At 39.2% G+C, this 17037-nt stretch overlaps 1 protein-coding gene across 1 annotated transcript; it reads left to right on the top strand.

The window, feature by feature from the left end:
* The first annotated feature begins 2898 nt into the window (after window positions 1-2898).
* On the top strand, window positions 2899-10640 carry GIN1 (gypsy retrotransposon integrase 1). Its single transcript, XM_009698892.1, has 7 exons — window positions 2899-3037; window positions 3937-4130; window positions 5254-5559; window positions 6235-6423; window positions 6520-6681; window positions 6999-7287; window positions 10303-10640. The coding sequence occupies exons 1-7, from the start codon at window positions 2899-2901 to the stop codon at window positions 10599-10601; spliced, it is 1578 nt and encodes a 525-aa protein (XP_009697194.1). The 3' UTR covers window positions 10602-10640.
* The last annotated feature ends 6397 nt before the right edge of the window (window positions 10641-17037 follow it).

Here is a 17037-nt window from a genome sequence, read left to right as displayed (position 1 = left end):
TCGCAGTAAACCATAAAGGGGTATTTGCGAGGCGGCGGTCAGGGGTTAGGGCCGTGGTTTGATTTACTTGCCCGCTCCTCTGAGGGGCGGCGCTGCTGTCATCTGCCGTGCAGCTTCCGCCCTGACGGGGCCTGCCTGTGGTCTAACGGTGCCGACGGGCCGTGGGGTGGTGTCAGGTTTGAAGGTGGAGATACCTAAGAGATGAGAGTGGTCTGAAATGGCAGGGGTCTCTGTCAGCGACGGCTCAGGCTTGCAAAAGCCAGGGAGGGATGTAGGCAAGTGTGTCCCTCTTATTTACAGGTTCTTGGAGGCACTTTGCTTAGAAAAGATGTATTCAGGGGTCCATGGGGAATTCCTGTTTCTGGTAGGAATTGCAGATAGAGGTAGGGGAAGTACTTGCAAGCTGAACTGAAAAAACAGCTTTGCAGTTAGGACTCTGAATGTGTGTGGGGAAAAATGGTCATTAAAAAGTAAAATAGTTAAGTATTAGCGGTTATGAATGTCTTGACTAAGACGCTAAAGCAAAAAGAGCCCTGGTTATATGGAAGTTTCATTCTCTTTGCTGAAATACTTTCCTTGACTGTAAAGCAGTGTATTCTTTCCCAGCTTCAAAGGTATTAAGAATTGATTACTCGTTATAAGTCTTTGATTTTTACGGACTACTAAATACATTATGAGTATTGATAGAGATAGCATATGAATTATCTGAAGTAATATGGTTTATTCTAAATAGCAAACCCAGAAGATTTTATAATTTAGTATTTTCAAGTTTGTTTTGGTTTTTTAAGATGAGTCCAAATATAGTAAATTAGGTATTAGGGAAGAAACAAGTAGGGACGTAGGAAACTATCCAGGAAGGAAGCTCATTTAATGTTATCCTCTTAGGCAGCAATTCAGCAGACTATTGAAGCACTTAACGGTTTGCTGGATGAGGATCTTACTAAATACATTAGATGTATGTGGATAGTACATAATGCATTCTTTCTTCATTGGCTTATGTACACTTTTCCAAACTTTTGTAGTAGAAACTGCCATTGCAGGAATGAGGATAGAATTTCTGTTTAGCTATATAAGCTGTGGTCCTGCTCAGATATATTTTGCTGCTGTGCAACTTCATTTTGTTACAATCTCTAACCATGTACTACATGGAGAATATTCCCTGTTTCAGGCAGGAGTTTAATGAGCAAAAAGTACTGGAAGAATAAAGACTGTTCTGGAACATCTTTTCATGTGTGAAAGTTTGTGTCAAGCCAAAATGGTCCATCATGCCAGTAGTTAAGTGATAAATCATACCTGGCTAGTTTCGACTTCCAGCCATGCTTGAGTAACTGCAGGACTGGCCTTCAGGAGAGCCCTGAATGAAGCTTGAATGCATGCCCCTGGCAGATAGGATGGTTTAATTGCTCTTCACCAGTACTCTTCTACTGTCAGAAATGCTAGTTAATCTACTTTAAAACAACAAACCCACAGATGTTACCATGGTAGCCTCACCTTACTTGCTGCTGTTAGTTATCCACTTTACCAACTCAGTGGGTTGATTTGGCTTGTGCCATCAGATGTAAATTTAGAGAAACTCCTGTACCAGCCAAGATAGCTAGAAACAGTACTCTGTTCTGGCTCCACTCCTTCCCTGTTCTGAAACACCCTCTTTCCTTGCAGACAGGATTACAGTGGTGAAAAGTTTATCTGTGCTGGTTCTCTCAGGTAGGAGAATTTTACTTTAAGACACTAATGTTGTATGACAGAGAGAAGTGGCTGTAGATTGTGCAAAATGAAGTATTCAGTGGGGCAAAGGACTTGTCACTGAATGTGAAGTTTCTGGCATGCGTTTGACATTAATAACACAGCAATGTTTAGCCCAGCTGTATATGTAGCATATCATATTCTATAGATAACATAGTGTATTTAATTTTCTGGGAGTAATGAAGTAAATAAAAGCAGGCATAATCACTCTTTAGAGCTCTTTACCTCCTTCCAACCCCTGGTGTAGTAAAGGTAGGTGAGAATCTATAAACTGGAAAAAAACCCAAACATCCTGACTTACACATTTGGCTTGCAAATAGCATCACTGTATAATGAGATAACATGGATTCCAGAGTGACTGGATACTGTCGCTTCCCCATAATTATATGCCACTTAGCAGATATGGGAGACAAACTGATTACTCCTGTTAGCAGGCTATGTGTTGTGACACTGTCTAGTCTTGGGACACTGGCAGGTAAGGAAGAAATTTGCTTAATGCTGTGGATAGCCAGCATTCATTAAGAAATTATGACATGGCAGACTGCCAGCCTGATCAGCTGATGTCTACAGCTCTTGTAGACATCAATTAGAACAGGATCAAACTGCTGTTCTATCTACATCTTTATTGCTGCTGGAACACATTTGGATAAAGAAAAAATTCCCTGAAATCAGATAGAGCCTGCATGAATATTTCTGCCTCTGAATATTTCTGCTTGTCATTAATTGTTAATTGTTTTGATGCTATTCTTGCTAGACCCAAATGTTTCATGTACCGATGATGCATTTTACTAATGACATTTTTAGTTTATTAATGTGATCAGGGAAGTCAGCCCATGTGAGGGAATGAATTGTTACCTTACATGCAGAGTCTGGTTTGGGACTTCAGAATCTAATTGTCAGGTGAATTAATGATCAAAATAAGTTTGTGTCAGTTTCTGTCTGGGGAGTTGTTTTTTTCCTATTTCTCTGGGTTTTTTTTCCAACTGGGGTGACTCTTTGGACACATCTAATCTCCAGCACACCTGCATTTGAGAACTATACAAATGTTTAAGACAGGATACCTCTAAACTACACAGAAACCAGTAAAAACTAAAGATGTGCTCCTCTGACAATCGCTCCATCTAACAAATACTGTGCATTATGTTCAGGTTAGCTATGGTCCGTAGCGGAAAAAATGGTGGGCTCCACCTGAAGCAGATCGCATACTACAAGCGAACAGGGGAGTATCATCCCACAACATTACCAAGTGAAAGAAGTGGTATCAGAAGAGCAGCCAAAAAATTTGTCTTCAAAGGTAAAATTACTCTCTCAAACTACTCTGAAAATTGATTTTTAGGTGAAGATTTGCTGATACAAAAAAAAAAAAGTGGTATCTTACTCTGCAGCATACTATGATTTTAATACATATTCTCTATGAAACACACATTCTACTTAATCCTTGTTAATATATAACAGGATGTTTACAGGAACGGAAACTCAGTCTGCCTTAAGTCCTTTCCAGGAAGGATTTATATATCTATCTAAAAGCCAAACCTTGTTCTAGATATTGCAGAAATACGTAGCCATTGCAATCCATATTCAGAGGGGAATTGAAAGGGAAATCCAGATCTGCAATTGTAGACAAGGAGTGCTTGCTCTGGTCTGGAGGATCCTGTGTGTAGCTGGGCAGAAGTGCAAGGATGGCTTTGCCATCTGTCACCTTAGACCTTCGTGGCCCTTCCCAGCTTTATTGCATCCCTGTGAGGATGTATATGAGCTTTTGTAGTCTGCTGTGCTCTCTCAATCCCATCAAACCTGCCAAGTCTATGTAGAAGGCAGGGAGGAGTTAAAGCTGCTCATCGCAGTGTTAGGTTGATGGCAGGCAGACAGTAAGTCTCATAACAGGTCCTACCTCCCCTTCCCACCTCCTAGCGTTAGCTTGTGTTTCAGTCTGACTTCCTGTGGGAACATTCTCTGCATTCTGACTTGCCCTTGTAATACTTCATGTCCAGGTTAATAAACATAGGTGAACAATTGGCTCTTTGGAGGAAATAATTATAGTATTTTTTATTTGTAAACAAAAAGCTGTGTTTAGACAGAAGTGAATTGAAGGTGGTGTAATTAATTCTGTATCACATCATGCCCAGTAGTTTAGTAAACTAAACAAAAGACAAAGCACTTGCATATAATTTGCTGATACTTTTCTTCTTTCAGAAAATAAGTTGTTCTATGTTGGAAAAGACAGAAAACAAATGCGCCTGGTAATTGTTTCAGATGAAGAGAAGAAGAAGGTGCTTGAAAAATGCCATGAAAATTCTGCTGGCACTCATCATGGCATATCAAGGACACTGACTTTAGTGGAATCTAGTTACTACTGGACCTCTGTAACAAATGACGTCAAACAGTGGGTATGGTCTCACAGCTTTTTTTTAATGTCTCACTATTTTTTTAATGTAGCCTGTTACAAACATTTTGTAATCATATGACTTTGATACAGCAAGCACCCATACTGCTTCATGATGAGGAAACGTAAGCTTACAATCAAACTGTAAATGGTCTTCTTGGTAAAGCATAGTGTTTCCTTTTTCTTTTACTACTGACCACGTGGCTTGCATATTGCTGTATGTTAACCAGTGGTGGAGAGCCATACTGCCTTTAAGTATGCAGGGGACGTCTGGTCTTTGAGAGGGATTTCCCTTGCAAGGACTCTTTTATATCTTTGTTAGGATGCAGTGTACCATCCCAAGGATATGTGGCCAGAGTGGCTGCTGGCAGATAAGAATATTGAAAATGGTGCCTCTGCCTTACAATTGGGTGTGTTTAGGAAATAGTTAAACAAATCACTGCTTGGGAAAGTTCCTTCTACTCCCTCACCCAAAGATACATGGACATGATCCCCAGGCAGAATGTGATCCTTGAGGAAACTCAATGTAAATGTCCTTTACAGCCAAATTACTGTTCCTGTCAGCTTGCTGCATCACCTGAATACTTCGGGTTCATGCCCAACTGTAACATGAACTGAAAATGAGTCTTTTCTTTCAATTCAGACTTGGACAAAGAGGCCCTGCCCTGTAGATAAAGCTGATTCATGTTATGCATGGAAGTTTATGTATACTGCCAATGTTTTTCAGCCACAGCACGCGCAGTAGAACAAAAAGGGGAATGAGTGGGACTTTCTTTTGATTCCAGCTGCTTCTTACTTCCTTTAATATTTACAGATGGTAGTGGATATTGAAACTTATACTGTGGACTTGAAAGAGCACAGTGCTTTCAGGATGGGGAGAGTTCAGCTATGAATTCCTGCACATGTCCTTCTCCTGGCCTTCACTGTTGTTTGGTTTTGTTTTTATGCTGGGGCTTAGAAAAATCTAAGCGTAAAAAGGATAAGAAAGATGATAAAACGAATCTGTTCTGCATTGCATGGTCTGACCTAACTTACAGAGGAATAGTGGAGATTTATGATCCTGGTGCTTATCTTAAACTTTCACCATCGCTTTTTATTGATAGCATCTTCCCTGATTTTTGCACTAGGTGTATGCTTGCCAGCATTGCCAAGTGGCAAAGAATACAACCACCACAGCACTCAAAACACACCCTATCAAAGCAGAGGACCCGTGGACAGCAGTCACTATAGACCTAATGGGACCTTTTAATGTTACCAACAGAAACCACAAGGACATCATAATTATGACAGATTTGTTTACAAGATGGACTGTTATCTTGCCACTGCATGACACTTCAGCAGCTGAAATTGCTAAGGCAATCATAAATGTGTTTTTCTTATATGGGCCACCTCAAAAAATGCCTATTGATCAAGGGAAGGAGCTTGTTTATCAGGTAAGTATTTACATGGCTGGTTTCTTTTTTCCCTCAAGTACAAATACATTTTCCTGTGTATTAAATTTGAATTTTAGACCATTCTTGAAAAAGATTACAGATAGTTTTTTTTTTTTTCTTAGAAGAAAAAAAGTTAGCACATACAGAAGTTGACAAACCAATTACTCGCAATTATGACATTATGCAGCATTTCCTGGGGTTTCATTCTTTGGATAAAGAACAAAGCAAAATGATTTCCTGGCATAGTGCAGATTTTGTCACTCAGTTGAACTGGCACAAGCTTTCACACTCCAACAAGCTGTATTTAATTCATCCATGTTGTCTAGTATAGCAGATAGCTAAGGGTATTTTTGACATTGGCCTATAGTGATTATGAAGCACTTTTCACACTTTTATCCTCTCAGAGATGATGAAATCATGAGACTATGATATGGAGGAAATGACAGATTGAGTTAGTGGCAGAAATGTGGTTAGAAACCATCAATTACTGTCTCCTAAGCCATACTGATTCCTTTAGCTCTCAGTCTCAACCCTGGCATGTTTGTTGGGAGTATGTATGTAAGACTTTTGCTGAGTCATCATCGTATCAACAAAAGAGATGGAAAACAGTTTGTTTACTTGAACTGTGATACAGAAGAGGGGAAACCTTCAATAATTGTTGTTTTTCTTTTGAAGATAAATGAAGAACTGTTTGCACTATTTGGAATGAAACAAATTGTATTGTCTTATCCTCAGACAGATGATGTAAATGAAAGAACATGCAAGGCAATCAAAGCTTTCCTTAACAAATACTGCACCGACCATCCAAATGATTGGGATGAACATTTGTCTGCTATTGCCTATGCTTTCAATTTGACAAATTTGGTATGTGAAGTTTCTTCCTCTTTTGGCTGAAGTCCCTCAAAATATCTGCAAAGCTGTATGCTTAATTTGCTTGCTTTTTGCTCTCCATTTAAATAGGAGCCAGATCACAACACCCCATATTTCCAAATGTTTAATCGTAACCCACATGTTGAGCCAATGAATATATGTGTGGAAGGAGAATACAGTATGTTTGCCAAAATATTTGAAGCAACTAAAAATACCTGTCAAGCGCTAGAAGAGAAAACCTCAGATTGCCAGGTAAATGTTATATATTAAATTCTAGCATAGCAGTTTTCGTATGTATTTGAAAAGAGTAACCTTAAAAGACCTATTGCTAAGAGATTCATGTCTGACTTACAGGGCTGTGTATTTGTGGAAGCTGAAAACCTTTGCTTATGGACTATTGATTCATTAAGACAAAATCAGTTTTTTCAGAATTCTCCAGCCCTACGTATTACAGATTATACACATCCAAACTCACTTATTGTTATGCTTCTGCATTACTAACCAATGTTATTAAAATACATGATTACTTTTGGAAAAAGAAAATGCAATTCATATGTATCTTTCTGCAGGTGGAGAAAAACACTTCAGATGAACAAAAAATCAGAAACAAAATCGCTGTCAAAAGGAAGCCAAAGCAGTTAAATACCCTTCAACTGAAAGTTGGTCATGAAGTCCTCAGGCAAAGAAAAAACTGGTGGAAAGATGGTCGTTTCCAGTCGGAATGGGTTGGTCCTTGTATTATAGATTATATCACAGATAATGACTGTGCAATATTAAGAGATGCCACAGGATCCAGGTTGAAAAGACCCATCAAGATGTCTCACCTCAAGCCATATGTAAGAGGGTCCAGTGAAAAAGGTATATATGTGTGAGTGTGTGCTTTACCTATATATAAAAAATATTTTAACTGTTCTGTGATGTCTTGGTGTTAGGTTATCAGAGTGAACAAGTATCATTCTCTCACCAGTGTGAATTAAACTAACGCTCGGTAATAATGTAATAATTGCAGTTTTCAGTCAGGAGAACAGTGAGTGGCTTCAAACCTATGCAGAGCATGGAACAGAGCTAATGAATCATGTTTAAAGGCTGTTTAAAAATAACTTCCATTAAAGTTTATTTTAATCTGTGGTTTGGCCCTGTTCACGCTGGCTGGTGAAAAACATGCTAGAAGTATAATCATGCTGAACTGTGTTGAAAGAGCACTTTCTGACTGTGTTTCTGTTTTGGTGTAGACAGGATTCACATTTATTTTGCTTGTGAAATGGAAACTTTTTTTGCTTGGTCTGACTACTGCAGATAGTACATGTTTAGATTTCATTTTAACAACAGTGTCCTCTAAAGCGTTAAAATAGAAAGACTACATCATAGAATTGAGTTTTGGAGAGTTTACTTTACATTGTGCTACTGAAGAAGAAATTGTGTTTCTTTTACCAGAGCAAATAAAATTGCCATGCTTTGCAGCAGGACTACTAGAAATTCCCAAAGACTTGGATAATCAGCCACCGCTCTTGCTTTTAGACATTCAGTGTGTCTTTTTGCAATGCTGCTGTGTTAATCAAACTGTAGCAGCTGTTTCTTTTCTGTTGATGCTGTCTTTGAGTCACTGCGTGCCTTTTGAGGAAAATGAATACTCAGTGTTTAGAAGAAGTCTGTCACGGAACAAGCTGCTTTTTGGTTCAGGGTCCTTGAAAAGTAGAACAGTTCCCACCCTATTTGCATGTGTGGTTATGCATTTTCAAGAACCAAAGCTTAAACTATGTTGAGATGGTAACTTCTTCCATTGCCTCTTAAATCTGAGATTTGCAAAGCTGATACCAATTCTGGAATTTCATGTGAGAAGCTGACAATTATGCCAGTTGTCAGCTGCAGATTTCATAACCAAGATATCGATTTCATGTCATGTCTGCAGGACACTCTTTACTGTTGAATGGTCACTCTGTGGCTTCCAGTTCTTCATTAAGTTGCTGATCCATAAGGAGGAAGTCACATGCATGTCAAGCATGCAGATACTCTCCAGCTATTACAATGAATTTGGTACATTGTGTCACAGTATAAGAAGTTAAATGTAGTTGTCTTTGTAGGATCAGAGCCTAACATGTTTACCGCTAAATACTGCAGAAGCAGTATGTAATGGTACAGTTTCTTCCCTTTCCCAGGAAGTGACTAAAGATTAGTTGACTGACACAAGCAAAAAATTCAATAGATTATGAATACTTACAAATCTTAAAATTATAGACTGATGTTCATCCGTGTTTACATTGTGTAGAGAGGTAAACCAGGCTTTGCCAAAATAATTGCCAGCCTTTATCAAACAGCCTAACAGCAATCAAGAAAGAGTATTATTTCAGTTGGATAAGGGCAGTGAAACCGGGCAGGGAATGACATAATGAATGACATCTTTTCATCCATAAAGAAACATGTCTCCCTTTGTAACAAAGGGCTTGTCTTTATTAGCAGGAGTGGACTTTTTTGTCTGCAACTTATTTATTATTCCTACTGCTGTGGTATAAGGCTGGTGGCATAAGCTTGGATGGGAACAAAGCATTTTCAGTGTTCTCTGAAATAAATGTGGGAACGTATGTCTTAGGTGAGGATATTTGTGGCCTTGCCTACCAACTTCGTGTGTTACTAAGTGTTTTGCTTACACTTCAGATTTTTGGAGCAAGGTATCTTGTGTGTATCACACTTTAGACATGCGAGTTTGGGAGTTTTGAACAGGAAAGGCAAAGCCTGAAAATAGAGTGCTTATTTTTTATGTGAGGAAGAAAATCTTTTGCAGGTAAGAATGGCCAATCATAAGCAAGGTATTTTTTCATAACCTTTTGTAACACTCTTGATCAAAAGATAAATCCTGAGTCAGTGCTGATAGAGCCCTTGGTACAGGCATCTCAGATTTGCAGTCTGGGTCTACCTGATTTGCTTGCTGCCTGGCTGTAAAGAGGTTCCAGGACACCTTATGCATACATACATTTGAGTCTGAAGCAATGTTTTATTTTCCTTGTTTGAGCGTAGGTTGGTTTAAATATTAAACTCAAGAGAATGCCTCTGGGTCCGGTGTTCAAATGATTCAGGAGTGCAGATGGGCAGATTTAGGACATGTCTGTTGAGAAACATGGCCAGAAAAACGCAGTTTCACTTCACAGTAGCTCCCACAAAGGTCCTTCTTTGGACCTACATCTTGCAAAGGAATTGGTAGCCCTCTCTATAGAGATACTTATCTGTTGAACAGATCTTCTGATTTAACAGAACACTGAATTTCACAGTAGGGTCTTTGTGTGAGCAAGAAGATAGGCCCTAACCTCATCTTCCAAAACAGAAGTATTAACACCATGTTGACAGTTACACTTCTAACTCGTCCAGTCAGACTGTTCACTGTAACCACATTTCGGAGAGAAGAAAATCTCAATAGTACTATACCGTAGCAATCAACATTGCTCTCTTTAAATTCTATGAAACTTTTTCATTTCTTTTTTTTACTTCTTAAAAAAACCTGTTGTGTTGCAATAAGATTTCCCAGGAAGAGCTTAGAGTAAGCCACATTTCTCCATGTGTGCACACAAAATGGAAGAATCTGCATGGCCATTCATTTAAGGTATTAATTAGTAGGTGGCTATGACAGAAGTCAGGCTAGTCATTGACCTAGAAAAGAAAAACTCTTAATGTGGAACATTGCAAGCGTTATTTTGGGGATCTAATGAGATGCAGCCAAACATTTGATTCTCAGTGAAATGAGGAAATTCACATTATTAGACGGCTGTCACTCAAACATTCTTGTCCTCTTATGGAAGTTGTTTTGAAAAGTAAGTTAGCACCTCACTAACATTTTAAGTATGGCTTGAAGGATCTGATTTAATGGCTACTTTTCTTTTACAGACAACCATTGCTTTTTACATGGTGCAGTAGTTGTTGACCATGACTATATTGGCTTACCTGAAAGATCCTATAATCCAAGCCAACAAGATTCTGTTGCTGAAGGGGAAATAAATGCCTACACGAGAGATGTCATGTCTGCTGTACAAATGCCACCTGCAGCCTGCAAAGACCAAGAATCAACAGATGGTAAACATCAGTCTGAGCTGACAGAAGATCATTGCATTGAGTCAAACACTGCAAAGCTGGAGCAGTTGTCTTCGCCTTGTTGGACACTTCAGACCAAGATAGAGGATACTTAAGCATAGTCTCATGTCACATTTCATTGCCAAACAACTTGGAACTTCTGTGGCAGAGTGAATTAAAAAAATGTAGTAACTCCAAATTCCTTAGCCAATCCACTTTATGAATATAACAGTACTGCAGGTGTCCACTGGTTAATTTGTAGGGGCATTAAGAAGGAATTGCTTTGTTACCAAAAACATAGGCGCAACCTAGTAAAAGCACATGTTCTACTACTGTATGACTTTAAGAACATTGTAGGTGTCCAGTGGTTAATTTATGTGGGCGTTTAGAAGCACTCACTCCATGATCAAAAGTATGGGTACAACCTAGTAAAAGCATTATGTTCTCATAACGCATTTGAATTTCAGATTTTGCTGGTAGAATGGCAGCATGGCCGTACCTTACTGTTATCCTCTCACGACACAATGCATCATGTCACTATAATGACCTTTTCATTAATCTTTGGATGACTTATTCCTAATGTGCAGAGATACTGTGGGATGAATATAATCTAAGCAACTTGATGTAAATTTTGCCCCCACTTTAGAGACGTTAATGTCCTCCTTTTCCTGTTACAAAACAGTTTCCTGTTCTTTCTGAGAAGCTGTACACTCTGACTTTTACAGCTTTTTATTTCTAGTCTAACCCACAGCTCTAAGATCTCACAAAACAGTAAAGCTGCTGTAATCAAGTAGATGTAATGCTCTGCGCATGAAACAATGAGGCCTTCAGCTAAAACTGTACTAGGGTGAGCAATTTTAATTTCTCAGGCGTGTCAACATCTTAAGAGCATTCAGCATTCGTTTGTGCTTTCTTCACAAACATCTGTTTTCCGTTACAGTTATACCTTCCCAGAGCCAGTACAGGTTTGGAGATTTCCACTGACAGTGCTGTAGGAAAGGTGAAGCACTGGTATTACTTGTTCTCTGGATCCCTCAAGTAAGTTGTTACTGGTCTGGACTTCCTACTGAGAAGACTGTAGTTCAAAGTCAGCTGGAAATTCAGAACAGGAATTATTTAGTGGTGAAAACTAATGAGTATAGAGGATTGTCAGGAAGAGGAAGACAACTAGCAGAAAACTGAATTTAGAAACTCAGCAACTTCTGTCTGATACTGTGGATGATTTGCTTATCTTGCTCTCTGAACATGTGCATTCCCTCTCATCTCTGCTGCTGAATATCATGTGACTTGTAACAGAGATGGAAAAAAGTACTATTTCTTAAGAGTTCTCAGTTAGTCTTAAGTTACAAGATGACTAGGTACTTAACTCATACAGAAATTCATACCTAATGTACAGTATGTCTTCAATATTGCAGGCTGCAGCTGTATAAAAGACTGTGGCACTATGACAGGATCTTATCTCAAATGCAAATGAAAATTACTTAATACTCAAAGTATTTTGTGTTTTCTGAAAATCCAGTCCTACATAAATACTTTTTCTCCACTGAGACTCAGGGAGGCAGTTGGGGGTGCTGGCTTGACAGGCTCCTCCTCTATGCCGACTCTGTGGTACATGTGGAGATGAACAAGCTTTGTGTTGGTATTGACAAACATACATAAGCTCAGAAGCCCATCTTTCCATTAGCTGCTGTTGCCCCCAAGCTGTGCTGTCCCTTGAGCACAGCTGATCTTTGTAGTCATCAGCCTAGTGCAGTCAAGGAAGTAAAGAAAGTGGGCTTGGTGAAGTACGTTTATCTTGTATAAAAAAAAAAAAAAAAAGCTTGGAAATCCTGTCAAACTAATTACAGCAGGAAAACAACACATGTAAATATGACATAACCAGTAATTGCGAACAGTAGCTTTACTTTGATTTAATTTTTTCCCCCAGTAATGAGCACTGTGGTTTTACAGTATTTTTTCTTTGGAAGAGTAGTATAAAGAAAACGATCTGGGTGCTGTGTGACATGGTCACTGGAGGTTCATGTCATAATAATGATGTGGCAGCCTAAATTGTTCCTATGCTAGTCTTTAACAGAGGCCCATGCTCTTTACGCCAACCCCTCCTCCTTCCTATGTACCTTTGTTCCTTACACTATGATTGTGGACTACAGTGACATCATCTGCTAGGATGGATTTGTTATATTGTTAGATACGTTGTGTGTGCACGCGTGCATGCAATGTATGTATATAGTGAGTGCAAAAAAAAATAATTAGTGTCAGGGATAAAATTGGAGAATAAGGGAGCTCTTTGCAAGATTCCTTTCTCCTTTGTTAGGTGCAAAAGAAAACCAAAACCAATCCTTTTTTTTTTTTTTTTTTGACTTAAACTGATCAGTTCCTTATTTACACACAGTACAGCACAGCACAGCTGTTTTCTGGGGAAGGTCTGGGGCAGCGCAAATGCTGTGTGCTTGTTACAGCTACATTGGAAACAGAAAATGCTACAGTGACCGGGGAATGGGAAAACCATGGAACATTTAACATACTGTGTAATGCTGATCTTTCAGGCATCCTAGTAATTTTGATCTACTGTGCCTCTTCAGTGCACCTAAATGTGGCCTTCTCTGCATGTGGGAGGCTCATTGAAATAAAATACAGGGGCTTCAAACTAATGATGTGGAAAACAATCGATGGAAACTGTGGAAAAGACCCACCAGGAAACCTGAGACATTGCAAGCACCACACTGTGCTTGGGGAAGCTCAGAGAAACCCCTCACACCCCTGCCATAGTGAAGTGTTGTCAAGTGTATGCTTGTCGCCGCAGTGAGTTGTGACCTGCCTAGTTCTGGTTTGTGTTTTAACCAACTTGGATAAATACACAGATGTCCATCTGTACTCTTTTTCACTGGCACACAGGTTTGATTTGTGATAGGGCAATAGCAAAAGACTATTTCATAACAGAATTCGTAGAAATTCTGTTTTCTAGTAGAGTTTGTGCTCCTTTGTGGTAAGTTGTTTAGAGGGGAGGAATAGAAGGGAGTACAGCATGAAAGAAAAAGTGCAAATTTCCTCGTACCCCCCTAGCACAGAACTATGAACGTTTATCGTTTGGGTTTGCTAGTTGTGCTAACTACGAGCTCATAGTTTCATTAAAAACGCCATAAAAAATATGTGCTAGTGAAAAGACTGTACAAATACTCAGTGTTTTACTGTGGAATGAAAACGTTTCGTCTCTTGTTTGAATACTTCTGAACTTTTGTATAGCATTTGCCCATTGTGCATTAAGGTATTCTTGCTTTCCGGCTACAGACATTTTAAAAGATTTTCCTTCTTGTCCCTAGAATGGAATGTTCCCTGATGAAGGACACCAATGAGTCATGATCAGCTTTTCACAGCAAGCAGTTAACAAATCTTATGGAAATACCACTTTTGAGAACCAGATAAGTTTCCTTTACTCATTTGCTTGGGTGCAACTTCCTTATCAATGACATTCTCCAGGAGACATCATTACTCTAATGACCTAGCATCCAAATTTTTGCACAGTAACCGTCTTGGTATTTTCAAAATAAGTAATGGAATATTTTGGGGGAGTGGAGTGGACGCTTTCAGTTAACATACTGGACTAGCTAGAAATAAAACACATGAGCTCTAGAGTCTTACCAAGTGGTGAACACTCAGCAAAGCACAGCAGCTTTCATCATCTGTTGGCTACTGACCTGTGAATTTAACAGAAAGAAATGTCATGTTAGAAGTCACCATGACTGGGCACTGTTTTAAATTAGAAGGCTAAAATTGACACAAATAAACAGGATTTGCAGAATCTTCAGGAAATGAGTATTACACTCTTCTGCACATGTTAGAACACATGCTGACCTGCCATTTAAATCTTAGTAATCAAACTATGTAGACATTTTGAATGAAAAGCAGTACAGAAAAAGCTTTAATTTGAAAAGTAAGGCTCTTCTGGACAGAAGTAACCAGACAGTAACTTAATTTTAAAACATTTGATTCAGGAGCTATTAATCCTGAGAGATGCATTCCCCAGTCAGTTCTCCTTTCCTCCTCTCTCCTTGTACACAAAGACCAGATTTGCAAATAAACATGCATTCAGGTTACTTGAGCTGCCTACTTGTTTGTCCCATTGTAGTGGGCATTACTGCAGGCTCTGAGGTTAGGTTCACATGTTTATCTTCCCACAGACAAGAATCTCTCAGCTTTCAGCAGCAGGGCTGGAGTATTCAGAGCTGCAGCAGGTTGCACGCAGCAGTGCCTTGAATATGTAAAGTGATATCTAAGTAAGTGGATTAAAAGGGAATAAATCAGATTTCAGAACTTCAGTACTTAAAATTAGTTGATGCTTTTTGGCAATTTATGCCTTTAATCTATCTATGCCTCACTTCTTCCCCCTTCTGTACAAAATGAACAGCACCATGTCAGTTCCCAGACACACTGAAAAAAATGTTCATTATTCTTCACAAAGCTGGCAGGCAGAGTAACGAAAGCCCCAATAGAAAAGTTCACAAGAAAACAACTTCTATATTTTGTGCAGAATTTCAGTGATAAGCAGTAAATAATACATGGGGTTCCCCATTAGATTGATTTTGAATGTTTATCTAGTCAGAAACATCATGCATCACTCCCACAAAGATCTTGGAAAAGGAGAGCAGACTAAATAGGAACAGGACAGGATTTAGCGCATGGTTATGGTATCATACTGGCAAACTTAATTTTTTTAGATGCTTAACTTCCGTATGTTCAGCTCCGCAGATGTTAGGACTTTATTTTGGAGTGCAGACTTCAGCCCTGGCTTTCTCTGCCTCCCCGCTGACATGGTCGCAGGGTGGCGGCTGGTCCCTGCAGGAGCGCGCCCAGGACACAGCGGCATGGCGAGTACATGATGTGTGGAGAAACAGCTGCGCAACGGTTTGGTCTGCTGAGTCTGTCTGTCTTTCTCAGACTATGTTCTCAGCAAAATTATCATCTGCTTGCAGCAAAAACTGTAAGCAGATGATAATTATGGAAGCATAAATGTATTTCTGAGCGCAATATGACCTGCATTGTGTGATGACTGCATGACTGACCTTTCACCTAAGTTAGTTACAGAGCAAAAATAATCTGTGCATTAGGTAGTATATACTGTAATTGCCAACTGTGGAAACCATTCAGTACAGCTTTGCAGCTTCCTAAGAACTAGGCACCTTTCAGAACTCATTAAACCTTGGTTGCTGTGGGCAGGATCTCACATACAAGTGCCTGGTCAAAGGCCATCCCTCCAGTTCCTTATGCATGGCACAGTGTGCAACCTGGGACCCAAGGAAACGTGGCAGAATTGTGGGATTCGGTCCTTTTTACTGCAAGTAATTTTCTATTGAGCTGCAGTTTTAGGATGTGCCATGGCTGAAGCAAGCAGTAACAAACATGGGGGGGTGGGGGTGGGCAGGTGGGTATCAAGCACTGAGGAATGCAGTGGCCAGGGCAGGGTTCTGCTCTTAAAACCTGCATGATACAGTAGTATCAACTTTAGTCTGTTATGGCTGGGTATGTGGGTTGCCCTATCCTCATTCTGGCAAAATTCTTAAATTCTATGAAAAAAAAAAAAGAGTAGAAGATTTAGGTTTCTCATATGTTTCAGTTTGCAAAATAAATGTAGTTGGTACTTAATAATAATTTACCTAGTTTACTGAACTGTTACCACTATTTGCTAGGAACAAATTGCTCCACTGCATCTTTAAAATGGTACTTTTGGCACAGTTTCCTAGAAAAACATTGCCTCTACATCATCTCTGTATTTTTTTAAAGTTGTACAATGAAATCAGACAGAGCTTCACTTGCAGGATGTCGTGCTTCATATGCAACTAATTAGTAAGAAACACTAGTGGAAAGAAACTAAAGAAAGGAGCAGTTCAGCAAATGTGCCTTCATGACCTGTAGTATTTAGAAAATTCTAGTGCAGCTTCCAAATTAACTGCTATGCAGCTCTTGCTTGTACCTCTCCCAATACGTGTGTAACAAAGCCAGCTGAATGCTCCTTTAGGTTTTCCAGCGACCATGTCCAGAAACAGCAAGAAGTTTGCAGGTTTTGCTTGGGTAAGTAGCTGCCACTAGAGATTTAAAATCCTTCTCTATACTGTTAGTTCCCCTCTTGTCCTCTGCCAGTAATGTTTAGCTTTGCAGATGAATCTAAATTTTTCACAGGTTTTGGAAAGAGTTTGAAGAGCAGTTATAGTGTAAATTTTGCTAACAAATTTTGATAATTCACAATGGAGAAAAAATATTTTCACATATAAGAATTAAAAAAACAGGTAAAGGCAAATAAGGGTGCTAAAACTCTAGGGTTTACTAGCATCTATTTTACATAGAAAATACCGTGGCCTAATTTCAGCTTTTAACTTTAATTGACCTGGACATTTGGTTCTGATTTTTTTATTTATTAGCATATTACATGCATCCACATGTCACCGAAATTGGGAGTAAGACCTCTTAACCCCAATGTAGTATTAAGAAGCAGGCGTTCTTTATTGCAGTGCTGGATGCATGGAGGATTGCTCCTCCTATCGTACATGTCAAGCCAAA

Source organism: Cariama cristata, unplaced genomic scaffold (genome assembly GCF_000690535.1).
Source record: "Cariama cristata isolate BGI_N322 unplaced genomic scaffold, ASM69053v1 scaffold34280, whole genome shotgun sequence".
Taxonomy (NCBI): domain Eukaryota; kingdom Metazoa; phylum Chordata; class Aves; order Cariamiformes; family Cariamidae; genus Cariama; species Cariama cristata.
This window is presented reverse-complemented; position numbering and strand designations above follow the sequence as displayed.